General features: G+C 40.6%; 1 protein-coding gene across 1 annotated transcript in view; it reads right to left on the bottom strand.

Moving 5' to 3' along the window:
• tnfrsf21 (tumor necrosis factor receptor superfamily, member 21) overlaps nt 1-21564 on the bottom strand; it is a 35085-nt gene that overhangs the window by 13274 nt on the left and 247 nt on the right. The window contains exons 2-4 of the mRNA XM_086018312.1: nt 17325-17465; nt 7378-8053; nt 5088-5630 (exon numbers count right to left, since the gene is read on the bottom strand). Coding sequence (XP_085874438.1) covers nt 5088-5630; nt 7378-8053; nt 17325-17351 — 1246 coding nt within the window. The 5' untranslated portion in view covers nt 17352-17465. The remainder of the gene's footprint in view (nt 1-5087; nt 5631-7377; nt 8054-17324; nt 17466-21564) is intronic.

Raw genomic sequence — 21564 nt, 5'->3', positions numbered from 1 at the left:
TTCTTTTCCAAACGCGCCTAGATTACATCACAGACATGAATTTTATAATAGCTACATGCTAGCTGGACAACAAAAAATATAGTCAAGTTAAAACTGTTACTTTGGTAAATGAATATAATTACATGTACTAGATTTTTTCTTCTCAAGTGGTTAGCATGTCCGCCTCTATTCCAAGGTTCTGAGTTTAAATATTGGTGGCGGCATTCCTGCGTGGCCCTATATTGTCCATAGATATGACTGTGATTATGAATAGATATCAGTGATGTGCAATTGGCGGCCACTCTGAACAGCCCCTCGATTAATTTAAAAAAATAAAAAAAATTGTGAATTGTTTTGAGGGGCGGGTGTTATAAATTATTACAGTGGACCCAGGATACTCACACCTCAGCACCTGCGGATTCACCTATTCGCAGATTATTTTATTTTATTTGGAGAGGGGGTTCAATTTTTGGGGGTGGGAACCAAACCCTCTTTTTTGTGGAAAAATGCATATTTGAGGTTTATATTTTCTAGGGATATCCAGGAATCAGTGGTGGCCACCAAAAATGAACACCAAATGAATATTTCCAGATTTGAGTCACATCCCACACATAAACACGTGCACACAGATTTGGACAGATTTAAAAATAATACAATACTGTGTAAAAAGTTTAGTTAACATTACATTTGAAGTGTTATTTCCATCAGTTTTTTTAATACGGTACACAAACACAGGAAGTGAGTTTGTCTTTAGGACTTTTATAGACGTTATATCAGTCACGCTACGCTGTCTTAGTTATCCACATTTTTATTAAAATTCTGAATCCAGTCCACAATGGGATAATGATTTGGGTTTCCATTGAGTGCTCTTTGGTTAACAATACTAACAATGTAGTACAATTGTCAGTGTACACATTTTATATAGTTGACATTTTGTGTATGTGTGCAATTAAAAATTGTCATTATATCAATACAAATGTGACTTTAGGGGAGTAGCTATTTACTCACTGGTTGTCTCTCAATAAATGACAAGCTCAGTACATGGGAGATCTTTCACCTTTCCTTTTCTTTCTCGGTTTATTGTCTAATTGTTTTAACTACTCTAGTAAACAGGCATTACAATCTTCAAGGGGAGCCAACCATGCACCTTGAAAGGATTAAAAAGCTGTTTTATTTATTGTTCCAGAAGGTACACGGCAGTGTAAAATGTGTGTTGTGTTGTTATTCAAGTGCATACGTATCGTCATTTAAATACATACACATGGGCACCAGATTAGTCATCCCATCAGAAAAACACCCATGCACACAATGTACGAAAACTGAAAATCACCCTTTAAAGCATTTTTGTCTTAATTGGGAGGAGGTTAAACAATACTTCATTAGTTCTCTGTGAGTTTACCACTGTCGGGAATCACTTTCACTTAACATATAAGGTGTGTCAGAAATGTTCCGGGACTTGTGCCATCAGGATGGCTGTGGCAACAGGGCTGCGGAGGATCCATGAAGAATTCTTTCCTAGAGGGCATGACGGCATGGCAGAAAAGTTGGCAAAGTGCTTTAGACTTCTGGGGATTACTTGAAAGTACAAAACTTGTAGTGTTTCATGTACAGTGGATTTTCCCTGAACGCTGTTATGTTGACTCAAAAACTGAATATAATAACCAATGAGGAGGTGACACCACGAATGAGTCACCTGCCTGACCGTCAGCCAAGAGTAGACCTGGTTAGCTTAGGAGCTAGCTGGTGGCTAGCGCTTCTCATCCATGGCCCGGTGGGATATATTACAGCACTGTTTCGCAATGTTTATTGAGCCAAGGCTCATATTTCACATCTGAAAAAATGTCACGGCTCACCACTTAACAAAACGATTTCAAAAAGTGGTTATACAGGGTCATTATGTACGTTCTGTCATCTAGTGTAAGAACATTTTATTGTTTTGCCTGTTACTATACGTGGTTGGCATAAATACATTAAAAAAACAATTTTACATATTAGCAAATATATTTTTGGGTCAAAATAATAGACATTGGATAATTTCCTGCTGCACACTAATGTTCCACAGCACACTGGTTGAGAATCACCGTATTACAGCCAACTGCGGCTTAAAGTGAGTAAACTTTTGTGGCTAAAACGCTACATGTGTTTTTGATTGACAGTTGGGCAGGGCTTGGTTTTAGAGCATTCAGTGTTTGAAAGCTTTGAACACAGAAATGATTTGTCACCATTTTGAAGCCTACTGTCACGTACTTGGAGATTTGGCATGGTTGTTAACACTCTTTGTGGGGTGTCAAATTTACAAGCCTTTTATTTGCACACTTATGTGACATAAAAGAATGTTAAAATCCATCCGTCCATCCACAATACAGCTTATCCTTTTCCACTTCATTTGGGCAAAAGGCAGATAACATACTTGGACTAGTCACCCGCCAATAATCGGACACATACAGACAGACAACCATTCACACTCACTACTCATGGCCTGTCCATGTAATTATTTTTTTATGATGTGTAGACAAGGTTGACTAGAGAAGAGCTACGACAATGCGTTTTTAGAACTTTCTGCCCCAACAAATTCCCCACACGTAAGCCACTTTAAAAGTCTAACATTTTGACCACTGCCTTTTTCACTTCCTTCTATCAATGCTGTGCATCTCTTTGTCCCTCTATTGGGGACCTGTTTGACCTGTGCATGTACAAAAACAACAAAACTCAATGCAGCTGAAACCAGATTATTCCAGTTTTCCATGGTCAGTCACTGAGCAGAGACAGGGAGGGTGGTTCTTTATCGTAGAGCGAGAGCACACACACACACATACAGCATACACACGCAACCTGTTTTAAAGTTCAGTGTGTTTTTCCTTCCCTCCGTGTGAAACTGAGCTCCCCACCTGTTCCGTCTTGCTGTTGTGTCAACAGATATGCACAAGAGAGACAGAAAAAGAAAACTAACTCCATGACAGGAGGGCATTGCAACAAATGCAAAGAACGATACGGGCATTATGTTGAGAAGGAACCAGAGAACTTGTTAATAGTCATTAAAATAAATACAAAAAGAACACAACAGGTTAAACAGAGGAGGCCAGAATAGAAAGGAGAGCAATCGTTGGTGAAATTTGAGTATTGTGTGCAAGCCTCTGTTGAAAGTGACAGCATGTTCTTCTATAACAGGGCCGTCTTGTGTAACCATTGCCCTCCACACCATAAGCCTCAGGGCAGCATTGATCAGCTCACTCAGTCTGAGTAGTTCTATAGTGGTGATGTAACTAGAAGCACCTAGGCCTACAGTACAACTGCAATATTGTTAACCTTTAGCGTATCAGTGTTAGGCTTGATTTGCACAAGCAAGTCTGGAACAGAGATGGGGAAATTCAGGTCCACAAAGTAAAAACCCTGCCACAGTTTGTCTTGAGCAACAGGTGCTTCTCATCAACTGAGCTCGTTTACCTGAGTAGAAGCACCTGTGGCAAAAACCACAGTCTTTTTACTTTTTGGACCTTGATTTGATCTGTAAGACCAAGATAGAGTATCACTTAGTAAACACTTAAGCTCAGTTTATTCAAGATTTTGTGTAAATTCCCCAAAATAAAGGTCAAATAGATTTGTAGTTCAAATCACAGTGACAACAGATGAAATGTTGGAAAGGCAGGTATAAAAATAATGGATTGGCAGTTCAATTGTAAAACTTGTGAATGGGGAAAAATGTGTGAAAATTAAGACCTGCTGGAGAGATGCAAGTCCTGAGTAGGCATGGGCGGTTACTGGTTTTGAGGTGTGCCGTAGTTTTAGAACTTGACATCAGTAGTATAAGCTGTTTTATTTGTCTTTCTCAGTAGAGGCAAAGTGACACAACCACTCCATCTTCAATTGTTGGTGCGAGCAGTCAGTGAGGGTACCACAACTGGGATATTACATTAAACACAATGACCCCCATCAATTTGACAAATTCAAGGTAACTTTGTATATTAACTTAACACTGTCTTGAAATGAACATTTGCAACAAGCAATGAGAATTAGCATGTCTACATTTGGTGAAATACATACTATAGACTCGCTCCCATGGCGGATAACACGGCTCACCAATATGGCTAACGTCAGCACGTGTCCGCATTGACGTTACTTAAGTGGAGAAAAGCCTTCCTTGTCTCCTTTTCACTGATTTGTTATTTCAATTTTAGTCATGAGTACTAATTCAATTCAAACCTTTTGTCACACACCACACGAAGGAACAGACCAGACATGGCACACATGCATACAAGGAGTACAGCAAGTGATAGAGGACTGCGCCCCTGAAGTTGGTGTTAATTCCACGACGACGGAGCAGTTTACGTGGCTAGCGTGATGTCCAGTTTTATTGGAAATGATACAATAGATGGATACATCTTTTCATGCGAATTTGAACGCACTATTTATTAAGTGTATTCTTGTGCGTGACTCAGCAGAATTTTAAAAGTGCGCAGTTCAGCTGCAGGCATTTTGTATTTTGAGAAGTGAACAGTGATCAATTGATGGTGTCCTACCGTGATCCTCTAACGCAAAGATCATACATGACAACCATCTGTTCACCATGGAGAGGTAATTTTCTGTGTATAATTGGTAATTTGTACCAGCATTTCAAATGAATATCTTTGTATGAAGTTAGCGAAGCAGTTTGAGTGTAAAAATAATTTAAAATAATTTGGTACTTGAGCGCTTAGAGTTTGGTGTCCATGTAACAACCGAGTAGACCACAACATTCAACAATCCCCCGTGAGCAAAGGGCTGAGTGCTCTATATTTATTCATAGCACAATGCAGTAAGCTTTGATTTTAGAGCATATATCGTTTTAACTGCTTTGCAAAAGTTCAGTTTGGGGTTTACATATCACACTCCTGAACCAGGTAGTCCAGGAGAAACACGTGACCCTTAAGTTCCAAAGGCCAATTTAAGATGAATTACTGTGGCTACATTACTTACACTGATTGTAGTACTTATGTTTGAAAAAGTCAAGGTTAACTCAAAAAGTAGTTTTGAAGGTTGGCTGATGTGAAATGCTTTTATAAAAATGCTCTGCATTCAGGCAGGGTCATTAATACCGATTCTGTAACAAGTGATCGTAGCAGCAGACTAACCTTGTCCATTGGAGTAATAGATCCACTTCTCTTTGACCTGCGTGGGGGGCACAGATGGTTTCTTCTGAATTGCCCTTTCCATGATACTGCTCGGATCCTGCATGGGGCCTTTCTTAATCACATGAGAACTACGTTTCACACTGCACATCACAATCACAACCAGTACAAGCAGGAGCAGCAGGACTATCATCCAGGGGAGGTGCTCGTTGATATCGAAGTGATCGTGAGTGCTCGGCCGTGGGGATCCTCTTCGAGTTGGTCGGTTATAACTGGAAACTCTGTCTCGGTTTGACTGCACTGCAATCTTACTGATCCCCTGGAATCCTTCTACTGTTCTCTTGTTGGGACCATGCAAAGTGTAAGAATTTGGTTCATCCCAAGGGTGTTTGTGATGCACCAGTTGTTTTGGGGCTGTGGGAGGTGAAGCCTGAGCAGGCTCACGGATGGCTGGAATGGTGCTTGTAGCATGGCTATGAATTTTACCCCCTAGTTTCCTATCTTGGTTTTCCCGCAGTTGAATAGCAGCTGAACGGCCGTTGATGCCTGGGTTGAGACACAGGGATGAAAAGGAATTGTTGAGTGAAAACAAATGCCAGAAGTCAAGAAATAATTGAGACCAGCAATGCAATTTACATTATCAAGCCTGACTAAACTTCCACAATGGAATGGGAGAATCCTTTAATCCATCCATGCAGGGTTGGAGAAACAATCTTCAGTGCACTACTTAAACCGGTTCCTGACTCCACCTTTTCACCAGATCAACATACTCCATCATGAGTTTGTGCATCCAGCCATTTTGAACAGTGCTGACTCTGCTTTATTACCTGCATTCCTCAGATCTTTTGTGGCCTGCTCCTTTCCTGCCAGACCTGTGCCCTGCAACCAACTGGATTCTATTCCTTGACCTGGAACTGCTCTCTTGAGATCACGGCTACCACCACCAACTTTGGTTCGATAAACTAATCACTTTTTCTGCTAATCTGTCTCCCTCTCTGCTGTTGGGCCCTCCACAAACCCAGCGTTCTAACACTCATGTACAAAAACATCATACTCACCTTTCCATTCTCATGTTCAGATATATCTAGAGTGAATTGTTAATGCGGTGCTTCACGGCAATTATTTGGCGAGCGTACACATGTTTTCCTTGCTTTAGAGCGGGTTAGCGAGTCTTAGAGGACTGGATAGTGGAGTGCGAAGCGCAGTAGATGCCCGCAGCGAATGGCCAATCTTGATGCCCCCCAAATCTTATATTTTTTGCCGACGGGTGCGGTTTACTCTTGCGGTGTCCACTCAACTCGGGGCCCTTTAACAGTTTGTCGGGCATCGTCTTTGTTTACCGGCGTCCCCAGCTCACGATTTGTGACGTTCCTCTGATTCATTTGTGACTCATGGTTTGATCATCTGTTTATTTGATCATGCAGAGTGATTATTCCCACGGGTAGGCCCTGGTTATACAAATTTGCCTATTTATGTGTAAGGGCAGGGAGAGAGAGGGGTCTGGTATGCCAACATTTCTGCATTGATTGAGTTGTACGAAAGGAATGTGTTTGGATTCAGATTTTTTTGTGCATGCAACGTTTTGTTTTTTTATTTGGCCATACACAGTGTTGTCGTATGAAAGCCTCACAAGTCTTGGTACATGAGGCACCTGGACTCTAATTTAGTGTCAATATAAATGTCTCCTTGCAAGTATGGTCCAGTGAACCATTTAGCTACATGTATCGTTTACAAGTGACTGGTACTTCCTTGTCTTGACAATGAGGTTTACAAAGCCTTAAAAGCCTCAATACACCCTATGAATAACAATGAATGAATAAGAATAGTTACACAGTGCTGTGTACAACACTTTCTTTGCTGTGGATAACAAATTGGTCCTTCCTCATCTCCCTTGAATAGTGACGTAACAGAGTCATTTCCCCCATGCAGAAACAAAAAGTACTGACAGCATTATAGGTGTGAGTGTCAGTGGAGATGGAGTGAAAGCGAGTATGTCTGGTTGATTCTCAGAAATGACCCACTGACTTAACAGAAAAGATGATGAGGAGGGTGAAGGGCAGAGAAAACAAAAGGGCGAGAGAATTACTCATGTTCCCTGATCCGACACATCATTGAGGTGAGGAGCAATGAGGAAGAAAGGAGAAGTTGACCCCCTCATGACCGCAAATAGTAGCATTCCTGGAGCAAGTAGAAGCCACCACTTTGTTGCCATGCCTAAGAATGTGCTTTTTTTAAAGCAGGGTTTTGGTTGAATGGGGTTTCATGAATGCAATGACACTAAACAAACTCTCACCTTTGTGATCTAATGGTGGTGACGACGATTCCAATGTGATTAATTCCTGTCCTTGTGCAGTGGTTGTAGAGGAAGATGCAGATGAGGGGGCTGTAGACAGGGGTCCACATAGATTATCCGTCTCTCTTGTCCCCACTATGAGCAGCGTCAACCCCTGAGCTTGGCAGTCGGCATGGGCTCGGCACTTGAGCGCATTTGAGTCCACGTCGGAGAAAGTTCCTTTGGTGCACGGCTTACAAATAACATCTTCTGTTTCACTACCCCGCTTTTTCACCCTTGTACCGGGAGGGCACAGCGAATGGGGCTTACACTCAGTGCTACCTTCCCCCAACAGGAAGCTGTTTGGAGGGCAGGTACACACACGGTCCTGGGAGGTAGTGCAGGGTACTTTCTCAATAAGGCCCGAAGGACATGGAGCTCGACAGTGATGGCATTGCACAACGCCGTTTTCGCCTCGTGTGAAAGTACCTTCGGGACAGGGGCTGCACTCCCTAACGGCAGTTAAGGAGCAGTGGGCAGACACATAGGTACCTGCCGGGCACTTGTCACAGACCAATTGGGAGCCAGAGTCTGGGTCTTTGTATTGATAGTGGCGGGGAGAGAGGAGGGTGAGGTCAGCTGGGTGAGTGGTGGTTAAAACCCGGGCTGAGATTTCAACCACCAATGTCCACAGGACCTGAGGAAAATGGGGAAATATTTAAATTAGGGAGTGACAAATAAAATACAATAGTCAAAAACATTTTTTAATGGAAAACATTGGACTCTCAAAAAAAGGTACAATTGAAACACTCCATACAGAGTCGGAAATGGGTTGACAAAGAGGCAACATATACAGTACAAGACAATTACAAGATGAAACAGATGGAGAAGGCGCCGCGGAAGTTGTGGAGCTGATTGGTTCACACTCAAGGGGAAGAGCTGACGAGTGCTGATGGAGACGATAGCGCCTTTCACACTCGTAAAACACTTGTACAGTAGGACATTTCAGTGCACTACTAGAATGACTATGTCTTACAACTAGTAATACTTGTACCAATAGTATATTATATATACTATGTATACATACATACTTTGTCAACTTGAAATCTTTTCAATTCCAAGGAGGCCTTCTGACAGAGTGCAACAACCCTTATGAACATTTCACCAAACATGACTCTAACTGTACTCAGTTCTGCATATTAGAGCTGCACAGACCTTTAAATAAAGAAAATGATTGCCAATGGTGGCCAGTGATGTAATTTCAAGATTACCTGCCATTATGTAAACCAGTGGAAGGAAGAATCAATCTAAAACCAGATCAACTGGATATCCAACTATGTACTTTGTATCTATTTGCTACTATGTTCTCACAGCCTGATGTTGACAAGACACATGTCACTACATACAGTTTTGGATTAGGCACTAAATTGGAATCAGGTGAGTAGAACTGCAATGTCTGCGATTGCAGAGGCTGGATGGGGTCATCACAAGTATCAGAAGAGGTGTTCTAAAATAACAACCCAAAATCTGAATTACATGGAACTGAGAAATAATCATCACGACTGATGTAGAAGCAAGGTATCTGGACCAAGGGGTACCTGAATGAACAGACATTGTCACAAACAGAACCGGATAGAAGTCAGAATCAAACCACACTCAGATGGGCAAGAGCAGTCTGATTGCTGTTAATTCTAAGGAGCTAAATTTGTAACGTCAGGTTGTGTGATCGAGCAAAACAAGCCAGGAAACCGATCCTGACCCTCAGGCTCATGAGCCAAAAGGACAAGCATGACTGTACACATAAAGTTTAAGTGGATTTTACGAGGACTGGTGGTAACTATGCATCACCCCTTTTGTTCTGGCTCCACTGTCAACTCTGCTGGGAACCTGACAGCACACGTGGTTGAAAGGAATAACCTCACATGTCTAATTTTACGTCACGCTGCACACATAAACTGAGTCATGTCAAAGTAGTTAGTTACTTTAAGCAATATCTCCATCAAACAGACAAGGCTGAGCTCATCCTGTTCTGTATTGAGCAGTGATTCTACCCAAAACATCTTGAGTGTTCCCAATTAATGGAAAATGATTAGGGGTATTCGCCATTGGCTAAGGGAGCCAGTTGCTCTGACTCAGCAAATACATAAAAAGTAAAGGTATGCCTTTTCCACTAAAAACATTTTTTTTTTAATCAGACGTGTTATTCAAACATACTGTGAACCTACCAACTTAAGAGATACATTTTCATTTACATGATCTTTAATTTTTAATATGGCCGTACACCGCGTGTCAAGAAGAGTTGGCAGCTAGCGCAATGCATGTACAAATCCAGGAAACTTTTCTTTCAGCCACATCTGGAGAATGATAGGTTTCCAGGTTATTTTGTGGCTCAATGTAGGTCAAATTTGTTTCTTTGGATTTCAAAGGTGGAATGAACAGACAAGGAAATTGATCATAAAACATATCTACACAGTGAGCAAAAGTGTGCTTACTTGTTTACAGTTGTTGAACCAAGATGGCAATAGTATCAAGCATTTGCCAAAATTGCAACAAAATCCCCAGCCTCCCACATATATCCATCCATCCATTGTCCAAACCGCTTATCCTCACAAGGGTCACGGGCGCGCTGAAGCCTATCCCAGCTGTCTTTGGGCAGTAGGCGGGGGACACCTTGAATTGGTTGTCAGCCAATCGCAGGCCTCCCACATATTTTAAAAATAATTTGTTGGGTTTTTACCCCCATTTTCCATAAAATACATTTTTAGCATTTTTTGAAGAACTTTTAGGGGAGGTTAAAAATGTGTTTCTTTCCAGTACATTTAAATAGGACGTCAATTATACGCGGATTTTCTTTATTCGTGGGCCGGGTCCCCATCCGCCGGGAATAGCAGAGGTATTTTTGCTATTCGTGGGCCGAGTTCCCATCCGCTGGGAATAGCAGGGGTCAATTGTACAGTAAATCAACAAGTTTTTTAAATAGATATATTGCTCCATTTTCTGAACGGATCGGTGATCGGTTATCTTTTTTTTTTTTTTTTTTAACTCGGTGATCCGTGATGTGATTGACCCCAAAATTCTGATCGTGTAAAACGTACAAACAACAGTAGCTCACTAAAGTCAGTGAACACCAAATCATTTCATTTTTCCCGTGAATTTGCTAACTTGCCTCCGTACTTATCAGCAGCCAGTCAGACGACTGATAGGACCACAGCTAATGATTCTGATTCAGTATATGAACATTTACAATCTTTGTCCTGAAACAGGAGTCATAATTAAGCCGGGTGATTAAGGAAGCAGCCAGCTCTTCAGAGCAACAGTGCTGGAGTGTCTAACAAAATCATTTGATCATGGCATAATGGATGCTCCCAGTGGTTTTTCCTGTAAGCTGTGAATCAAAACAACACATCCAGCCTTGCCTTTAATTTTCAATTGAGATTGGAGAACAGAAGATGTGTTAGTATCAAACAGGAAATCTCTTTCACAAATACTGCAGACGCAGCTGACACAGCGGTTATTTTACAGGAACGGAGCACAGCGCATTAATCCACTCAGGGCACGCTCCCTCAGGCGAGTCCAACATGGTCGCAAGCCAGAAGGCACACGCGCCAGCCGGGCCCACCCAGAAAGTCACATATTAGTCAACCAGCCAAATCCAAACTACAAAGAACAGCTTCATCCTTGATCCAATTATCAATGCTTTGTCATGCTTTGTGAGTTACTGGCTTAGATCTGCTTTAGCTGGGATCTTTCTATCTGGAGTTTGCATGCTCTCTCCCATGCCTGGCTTTCCCCCACAATCCAAATCCCTGACAATTGTTCATGACACCAGCGATTTTTTTTCAAGATACTGCAACTGTTTCCATGTGGTCAGTCATTTGACAATAATATGCTTCAACTATCTATCTTCCAATTGCTAGGCAGCCTCTCTATCCCTTTGACCTGCCACCCATGAAGCTCAGCAGTAGCAGACTGTAGAAGCACCTGTGGCTATAGCCAAACTGTGGCAGGGTATTTACTTTCTGGACCTGAATTTCCCATCTCTGCATTGTGAATGTTTAAAAGACTGCAAGTGTTTTGTAAGTTAAAAACTCTAATTGAAGTAGTACAGTCTTTCATATTAATTCATGATTCATTCGCCTTTATTTTAGCATAAACCTAATCTATCAGACAAAAACATTTATTTCTAAACCGATTGTGCATTCGAATACATTTTAATTCATTGTTAGTGCCTGCTCAAAAACTTAATGAGAGGAGGACCTTGAAACAGTAATTGCAAAAGAAATCACAATTACTATATTGAAGAAATAAACATAAATTGTATTATTTTTCAAAATTGTTCAGCGATAGTCTCTTTCCAAGTACACAATGCCATTTAATGTCAATACTCAATTTCTTTATTATTTTGACTGCCTATTCACCTCTAAAATTTTTAGGTGGACACATTTCTGATATGGGTGTGTTTACATTCACAGAACACCGACAGATCCACTTATGCACAGACACCCAAACCACAACCACTGACATATCTGAAAAGCACTGCATAAAACAACACCTGATTTTCTCTTGTTAATTTATGGCATATTTTGATGTATTATTACTTTTTGTCATTTTTCTTAGTTCATATATTATATTTAACGCCTCATTACTATACCTGCCATTTTCACAGGTTGGCTTACAATGAAGATGATGTAATGGCAATCTGACAAGACTGTTGCTAGTATGGCTGTAGGGAATGTAGGAGAGGAAAGGAGAAAAGATGCAACCATACACTAAAAAGTGTGGGAAGACAAAAAGGGAAGTTGAACAAAATGCAACCAAGGCATTTTTATACCCCAGTAGTTTCCTGCTTACGTATACAGTCGACAGACTGGTCACCCGCCAATCACTGGACAAATAGAGTCGACAGACAACCATTTACACTTGCTACTCATGGAACCATGGTGTTTTGCTATTTGTAATGGGAAGAGAACCATTATCTGGAGCCTCTGCTCACAGAAAATCAGGTATTAAGTCAGGTCTGCCGCATGCCTTTGTTCCTATCTCTCAATGTTGTGTCTATGTTTTGTCTATACTGTATGTCTCACACGACCAACCAATCAGCCAACCTAGGCAGCCACTAGGTACCAATAGTAAAAAGCAACTTTTTAATCTGCTGATTCTGTGACTCGCTAGCAGGACGGACAAGGAGAGAAGAGAGACATCTGAGGGTGTGGTTGCTGGTCAGGCAGATCTTGTTTACATCACGTGGGCAACAGTGCAGCATGCCAGCACAACAAACATACGGTACTCCTCATACAACTCATACCCCTGAATTTTCCCTTCCCAGAGCAACTGAGCAGAGCAACCTGTAATTCTACCTCAGGCGCCGGCTATTAGACCAGTCCCGAGACACACTGAGAAATCAATGGGCTTCCAACAAGGACTGCTTTGTCACGTACAGTGGTGCCTTGAGTCTGAGCAAATCATCTTTCCCCATTGAAATGAATGGAAAATCCATTAATCCGTACAAGGCTAAAAGAAAAAATAATAATAATAATTTGTAAAATTTTTAAATGAGAAAAATAACACCCTATGTTGTTGTAATTTATGACAACATAGATTATTGACATTCTGATAAATATTGCGTTTGTGCAGTAAGAGTTAATCCAGTCGTTTTTAGCCATCTCTGGGGGCGGCCATTTTATCATTTCTGTCAATTGAAAATGACATCACAGTGTCTCAGGGCTCAATCACAGCTCACATGTTTTCTGAAGCTGAGCCATGATTAGTCATTATCTGAGGCCTGGGACACTGCGATCTCATTTTCAGTCGATAGAAGTGACAAAATGGCCGCCCCCTGAGATGACTAAAACGGGTGGATTTTGCTGCTTAACTCATATTCCACAAATGTATATATTAATCAGATGGAATATTCATCAGAATGCCTTGTCTCTACTAGTTGGCCTGCACAGAAGATATCCTGAAAAAAAATGTTTGGGTTGACTTCCCCTCTAAAATGAAACTGGTTGGTTTGAAATGTAGTACCCATATATCTTGATGCAATAAACAGGGGTACACTGTAGACAAAAAAAAGCTTATAGACAACAGAAAATTACCAAAACAAGCATGTTTGTGGAATGTGGGATCCCCAGAGAAAACCCACACAAGCACTGGGAGAACACACACACGCCACACAGGAGGGCCTGATCTGAGTTGTGAAAGAACTTAACACAAACCATGGCACCCACACTCGAAGCCAAAACCAAATACATTAGTCTAAAATAAGCATACAGGCTCATGAACTGACAGTCTACATGCCAACGCATTAAGTCTGTCAGCAGTCCAGGCAGGCTGTCTGTCTCGAGCACGTGATCTATGTAGCTGTGTGACAAAGGTTACTAATGTTTGGCCCAATATTCTTGTATGGTGCAGCATTTGGAGTCTTAAAAGTTTGAAAGTGGTTGTTTAGGGTGAGTGGTGAGTGAAAACAATCTGTTTTCTGTTCACATAATGAGGTGTGCGTATGCATGTTTGGGTGTGGGTGGCAGAATAACATTTAGCGGGAATCACTATCTAATTAAAGCAGGGCTTAACATGCACACATGTTCAGGATAGAAACATGCACGTGCCCCCGTTTACTTACGGAACCCCTCCCCCTAATGCACTTGTTCACACCAAGAAGCACCTGTTGTTGTGTGTCGCCCCATGGCCATCCTTGCACTGTGGTCGCAGCACATTTCAGCTCGGACAGGAAGGAGACTGTTTGTATTCACTCACTGTGAATTTATCAGTGACAAAGACTAATGATCATTATTTGTGTGGATGTGTCACATTGCAGCCGATAAGTGCTCATCCATCGTGCAAATGACTTGACACGGGGTTTGTGGTTGGAACACATCCTCTTTGTTGGGCATTGCTGGAGTGCAAGTAAGCTGTAAACTGGAATCATCTAAATTATATATTGAAAAAAAATCTGCTGTATTTGCAACAGTAAAGGCTTTTACAGTTGGCGAAGGAAGTGTTGATTAGCGAGGTACTTATTTGTTGTAGTGGTAATTGAGGCACTGTGTCTATTAGATTGGCGGCCACATTTATAGAATATTGTCATCTGTTTTTAGGCAGTTTCACAAATGATTGCACAGTTTTTGTCCAATCGGGTTTCAGCTTCCATGTGTTACCATGCACATATTATTTCTCCCAACCAGGGGCGGAGCCAGAATGTGGCTAATGGGTGGGCCTGAATATTTCTCTCACTGTCTCGACACATCGTATATTCAAGTAAAATGACAATCTGAATAATATGAAGTTCAGATCTTCCTTAGACAAGCACAATTATACCATCCTTAATATTCAATAAAAATGAAAAAAAAAAAAAAAAAAAAACACAAATTCTAAAATAATTTAATAATTGACTAAAAAGTATATATTTTTTTCATGAGTCTCACTGGGTGGGCAGTCTGTCAATGTGGGTGGGCCTGTGCACATCCAGGCCCACCCATGGCTCCGCCCCTGTTCCCAACACATTCACAATCTCGAGCAGGTCCGGTGACAGGTGGGTCTTTCCGTCATCTCATTGGTTCGGCTAGCTTCTGATTGTTTGAGCTTGATGTGTATTAAAGCTTGATTTACGATGGAGGACGATATCAGATCATGATGAAAGGCGCACTTTTCGGAAAAAAAAATGGATTTTATGAGGCTAGGTCAAAAACACTGTTGCTGATTCGCTTGTTTCAATACGGAAATTTTGGGAGGGGGCACTTTCAGACTAGTTAAGTATGAGTGGAACAGTTAGCATGCACGGACAAGCAGGAGCCTCTACATTAGCATCTCTGGTGGGTATGATGTGATTTATTTAAAATTGTATTGCTAAATATTTATTGTGAACTGTGAGATTGTAGTGTAGATGTTTGGAGTTGTTTGGAGGTGATATATTGGAAGATAAAGTTAATTGTGTTTTTGCTTTAATAATAATGGTATTCATTCCATGCCACACCCTGGCCTCTTTCATATGTGGATTTAAATCGGATATGTATGCGATGCGTCTGCGGTATGATCGCTTATCATCAAATATTTCTACCACGTCTCCTCTGTAGATATGAGATTGTAAAAAGGTAATGCCCTACACGCTGGAACATATTTACTTAAAAACTCTGTTGTGAGTGACATCGTCAGTTCTGCTGCGCATTCTGGTCACATTGGGTTAAACTTAGGTTGCAATTAATATGTAATGTGAATGATTACACAAAAAAATCGGATTTCGCCCAAAAATCAGAATTGAGCATTGTAGCCTGAATACCCACTGAAGACCCAGGTCGAAAATTGACTGCCCGCCACTGCTTTTCAGCCAATCCATCAGAATAAAACAATTGAAACCTGAATTTATAGCCTGAATGACCAATTCTGATCAGAACTCAGCAGTCCGCATTCGGTGCGAAGCGAATTAACAACAAAAACCACATGAGGTTTCCTGTACTGCAAACTTTCCAGCTTCCAGAGACCTCACTGAGCTGGAATAAATGATTATTCAAAGATACAGACCCAACAACCAGTGTCATAACAAAAAAAGACAATACAGTGACACCATGAGATACCAGTGACCCGACTCACTAGTTTTCCAAGATAGTACTGCATGGTGTCAGTAAACACAGTTCAATTCACTTCACAACAAGCAGCAAATCTTGCAATTACTGTATATTTCATCAAAATAGAGGGTTCAATCTGTTTCATGCCACACCTAGTTGAAGTTTACTGCCAAACTAAACAGTCTCCAAACTTTACACGTTGTGTACAGCATTTACATTACAACCAAACTACATTGGCTAGCTTAATGCTAACATCATAGAAATTGCCTTTGACGTGCAAACGGTTAGCATAGATAGTCACAGTTTTACGACCTTTTAAGCAACGGATATTTAAACAAAAAATAACACGAGCAGACAGGTAATATAGCAATACTCACTGGCATAAATTCTTTATCCTCTACAAAAATGACTAATATTACAGCAACTTCCTGAGTAGTAGAAGTCTATTCTTTATTGATGTTTGCATGACTCCATTAATTCACACAACGTTGTTTCGAATAACGCCTGAAAACCCATTTATATCCTCAAGTCCTTCTGTAGACTGATAGGCCTCCCTTTTGCTCCCATGCCCAGTTTTTATTTTTCTTATTTCATTTCTATTGTAGTTGAATTCTCTTCATGTCATGTTTGCCTTCTCTACATGTTTGTTTATGCTAAGCTATGTGTCACAAGTTTTGTTTGTTTTTGTGAAGCACTTTGTCACAGTGCGTTTTAAAAATAAAACCCTACTTACTTACCTACTTACTTACTTACTTACTTTACTTACTTACGAATTGAATTGTACCTTTAAATTGTGATGTACAAACTGTTTAAAGCTTTACATTGTATTTTATTATGTTATTTCTCAGTTTTAGTAAAGTACAGTATTATAGAGTGCTATTTTTGCTTATTGAAAAACAAATAGGATTTGTTTTTTGCTTTTTTAAATGTTGCAACGGATTAAAGGCAATTCTATTCACTTCAATGGGGTTCCACCAACAGTGGTGCAAAAAAGTTTTGGTTCTCAAGAGACTTTCAGTTCTGCAGGAAGTAATCAGACCATATCTTTGTTGTGTCAAGCAACGAGTGACTAGGACTCAATGGCAGATATTTCCAGTAGTTTAGTCAACACAACTGCAATGTGGCAACTAGCAAACAAGCACACCACTGTTACATCTTTTGTGTTGCTTCGCCCACAGTGGAATGACTGGATACTGATGAGATGTTCAAATGGAGGGGAGGGATAAATAGTCATTGTGAATGAAAATTATGAACATGTAGGAACACTGCCCCTGAAGCTCAGCCCGGAACAGACTGGAAAGGATGTGGGAATAAAAAATAGGCACTGCCCCTTTAAACTGAGAATCTGTTGAAGGAATCCTTAGGATAAGGAACAAGAAGCGTAATGAATCAAATGAATGCACTCACCACTGCAGAAATACACATGGCGGACATTGTGTAGATGTACAGAACTCAGATGAGGCTCAAACAAACGTCCTTGTCCAAGTTGACAAGATAAACACTTCTCATCTCTGGGTGTTTCTGCTCGTCATCCTCCTCCTCAGTGCACTATGGAGGAGAGAAGCCACTCAGTTGCAGTGTTTTACAGTCTGGGTCCCGAGATGGAGCGGTTTAAGGGAGTCAAGGATGAGGGCTTGTCTCACAAAGAACGCTGTGCTAATTCCCATCGCGGTGATGGATGAGGGCCACACGGGCACCGCCGCCTCGCCCCGTGCGCGCTTGTTGAATGAGCAGTGCGGCGCTGTCCTCTTGCTGCGGAGAGCCGCGGATACTCTGACACGGTGACGCAGGCAGTGGGCGTGGTTAAGGACGGAGCGAGCACGTGCGCCCAACTCTGTGCGCTTTGTGTGAGGAGGATAGTTCAGTATGCTTCAAGACAATGATTGTCACTAATGCTGTCTATTGTGCATTTTAGAGTATATACAGCATTTTTATTTTCATTATTGCATCAGCCATGCAGAGAAGCTTCACTCCAAAACAAAAAAGAGCTGGGTCAAACGAATAACCCACACAATTGGGTTTTGTGCATACTTTTGGGGGTTGTTTGTACAAAACAACCCAAAAATGGGTTTTGTGGGTTATTCATTTGAGCCAACTTTTTGAGTTAAATGAATACCACAAAAGTTTGGATGAAACTGGCCCAACCCAAGTAGGGTCAGTCTTTTTTTTATGCATAATAATGTTATTTTTGATCCATCTGTCTTAAAAGTACATGATTAAATCGTCAATTTCTTTGTTGGTGAGTAGCTACTACTCCTCTATTCAGTGGTAGGCCATCAAGGACAGCAAGCTTTTCTCTGTTGCGTTCCCCCATTGCTTGGGTGAAAACTCACATACTCGCCTGTACGCTTATTGGTTTAATATGGAAATTGGATTAAGTTCCAGCCTCAGAGGGTGAACCAAATCATAATGTGCTAACCAAGGCAGTAGCTCTTCAAAAATAAATAAATACAAATTTAAAAAATATGAACCAGCGGCCATTTGTGAACGAGGATCCTCTGTACATACAGTGGATATAAAATGTGTACACACCGCTGTTCTGATGTCATGTTTTTGTAATCCAAATAAAGATAAATTATTTTTAAACGTTTCCCACTACAAATGTGATCTACAGTATAACACTCAATTGATTTTTTTTAAACCTTTCCGTGAGGGGAAGTAAGAATAAAATAAACAACTGAAATTATGTGTTCACAAGTGTGCATGTTATAACTGTGGTGTGTCTGTCTTCAGAATTATTATAATATATATATAAAAGACAGAAAAAAACGTATGAGAGCAGAATAGCTTTTTAGATTTTTTTTAAAATTGAGTTGTAGGTCACCTTAGTGGTGGATTTTTATTCATTTTTTAATTCATTATTATTATTATTATTATATATTTTTTTTATTTCTTGGTCCCATTTTTTATGTCACAAAACCCTAACTCTGCCATTTTAATAGGGGTGAGTAGACTTGTTATATCCATTGCACACAACCTATACAAAAATCCAGATAAAGAGCTGCTTTACATGCAAATGTTTAATAAAGGCATCCATGCATTTAATTAATGACACACAAGCAGTGTACAGCAATGTATCATCACAAACCAAGTCCCTAACCTCCACTAGTCTGATATGTGTCAGTGGAGCAAACGTGGTGGTTTGAGCAAACCACTCAGTCATCTGTTCTGTGCAGTCTGCCATCCAGCTACCATCCTGCTGCCCAGATATCTAGACATGACGTGTGCAGTGTTTTTGCCCATTGGGCAGCAGTCAGCATACACACAAGCTGGCGTGCTTCGAGCCTCAGGCATTGCTGCAAATAGCAGCAGCTGATAAGCAAGTCCAGTGCCATCTGCCCTGCACGTGGAACGAAGGGGAGTGGACATGAAGCACAGGATGGTGAGGGCGGGTGGAGATAAAGGGATGAAGGGTAATTCTTTGCCTCTGCTCGTGAGGGAAAATCCGTATGAGAAGTAGGTCAAATTCAGTAGGAGTAAGGAATTAAAAGCAATGCTGCTAGAAATCAGGAAGGTATAAGATGCCAAGAGTAATAAAGAATGTTATGACAGTGCGTGCCACTGAGGATAGATTCATTGCACATCCTGACCAGCACTTCTGCTTACTCATCCTGCAGAGCAGCGTTGACATTCAGCTGGACAAACTACTCAAATAGCTGCAGGACACTACATATTCTCCACTGCAGTTGCTGGGCGATGTACTGTAGGTTGCGGCTTTATAGAGCACAATTAAAGCAAGCTTTTGTTATATCGCTCAGCTATTCCAAATAAAGACTGCATGATAGTATGCTTACATGCATATGGGATTTGGGATCTGTTTTTTTATGGCCTGTATGTTTATTACAGTGCATATGTTTCCCAGCCATAGTACAGTTTTATTTGGAGCTTACCCAATGGGCGGACATCTGATGTCAATTAAGCATATATATATGACATCAAATTCATTCAATTGATGTCATATTGAATTGAATTTAATTGAAAATTTAATTTCAAAACAGTAAGTGCATTTTGCAAAACAATTCATACAAATAGCAAAACACCATTTGCGTTTTGTTCCGGGAATTATTTTCCACATTTCTCCCCGTCCCCTGTAGGGGACATATATTGAATGTTTATCAGCGTTTTTTGAAGAATTTTTGGGGTTTGTAAAAAAAATGTTTTTGTTTCGCTGACCCCCTGAGATATCCTTGAACCTCCATGGCCCCCCCAAGGAAAAAATACTAGCTCCGCCAGTGTGGACCCCTGCAAAAGGCATTTTCTTTCTCAAAATACTTGGTACATCTCTCAAATGTAAATACTGTATTTGTGTCACTGAACATGTCAGTGCCATCAGAGTGAAAAGTCTAAAGACAGGTTGATCATTGGTTGATCAAATACTTCACACATTCCCCGTTAGAAGAAATCAATATCCTCCTGGGAAAAAATGTCTAATGGAAATGTAGAGGAATATGCTTGACATATGATGACAACTTGCTCAGCCATTTTGCATGTAAAGATGTTGTGGAGTGACACAATTTAACAGAGGCCCATTAAAATATTTGTATTTTGATCAACTTGACAAAAGCAACTGATAATGTTGAGAACAGCAGAGAATTGTACATATAACTGTCATGTATGTGCCAAAGCATTTGCAAGTTGTTGTACAAAATCATAAATGGCTTTTTTGATGTGCAGAAGTGACACAATGATGTGAAAATTGGACAAACCGTTTTGAGAGATTCAATTTTGATCGAAGAAGTGTACCAAAGCAACTGAGAAAAACAAGATACTTTGATGTTCATTGGTTCAGTAAAAAGCAGACATATGCATATATTTTGTCCATCTTTCAAATGTCATTTTTGTCATACATCTGGTTAGAAAGTGCGTGGACATGAGTAAATCTGGCTCCCCAGTACAACTGATGAAAAACTGTTGCCCTATCCATTGTTTAAGGTGCTTGTCCCTGTGCTGGAAACCAGACTCCAACATTAATTAAGTGACTTATTGGGAAAATGTCGATTCAATAGTTTAAAGGGGAAGTCAACTCAAACATATTTTTTCTAGAAAATGTTCTTTGCAGGCCCACTATAGTTGAAACTTTTAGCTAGTTGAAATTTCTAGCCATCTCATGGTGCAGCCATTTTGTCACTTCTGTCAACTGAAAATCACATCACAGTTGGTCAGGACCAAGGTAATGAGCATTCACAGCTCACCTGTTTTCTGAAGCTGAGCCATGACGGATGGGTGGATGATGATAGATAGATAGATAGATAGATAGATAGATAGATAGATAGATAGATAGATAGATAGATAGATAGATAGATAGATAGATAGATAGATAGATAGATAGATAGATAGATAGATAGATAGATAGATAGATAGGTAGGTAGATAGATAGATAGATAGATAGATAGATAGATAGATAGATAGATAGATGGTGTGATTGTAGTGGCAGACCAGTGTGATATTTGAGCCCGTAGCGGCGTAATAGTGGTCACGATCAGTGCTGATGTTCAGAGCACAGGCTGGACCAATGCTACAAAGCACTCCCAGGAGGACAAAAGGCCACATCATCGCCATGTATAAGGCTGGAAAATGCTAACACAAACACACTGATAGCAATAATTTGTCTTCTATTATTACAATTAATTAATTGATTCATTATTAA

This window comes from Filicampus tigris, chromosome 20, assembly GCF_054856515.1.
Source record: "Filicampus tigris isolate MCC_2025a chromosome 20, RoL_Ftig_1.0, whole genome shotgun sequence".
NCBI classification, from domain to species: domain Eukaryota; kingdom Metazoa; phylum Chordata; class Actinopteri; order Syngnathiformes; family Syngnathidae; genus Filicampus; species Filicampus tigris.
This window is presented reverse-complemented; position numbering and strand designations above follow the sequence as displayed.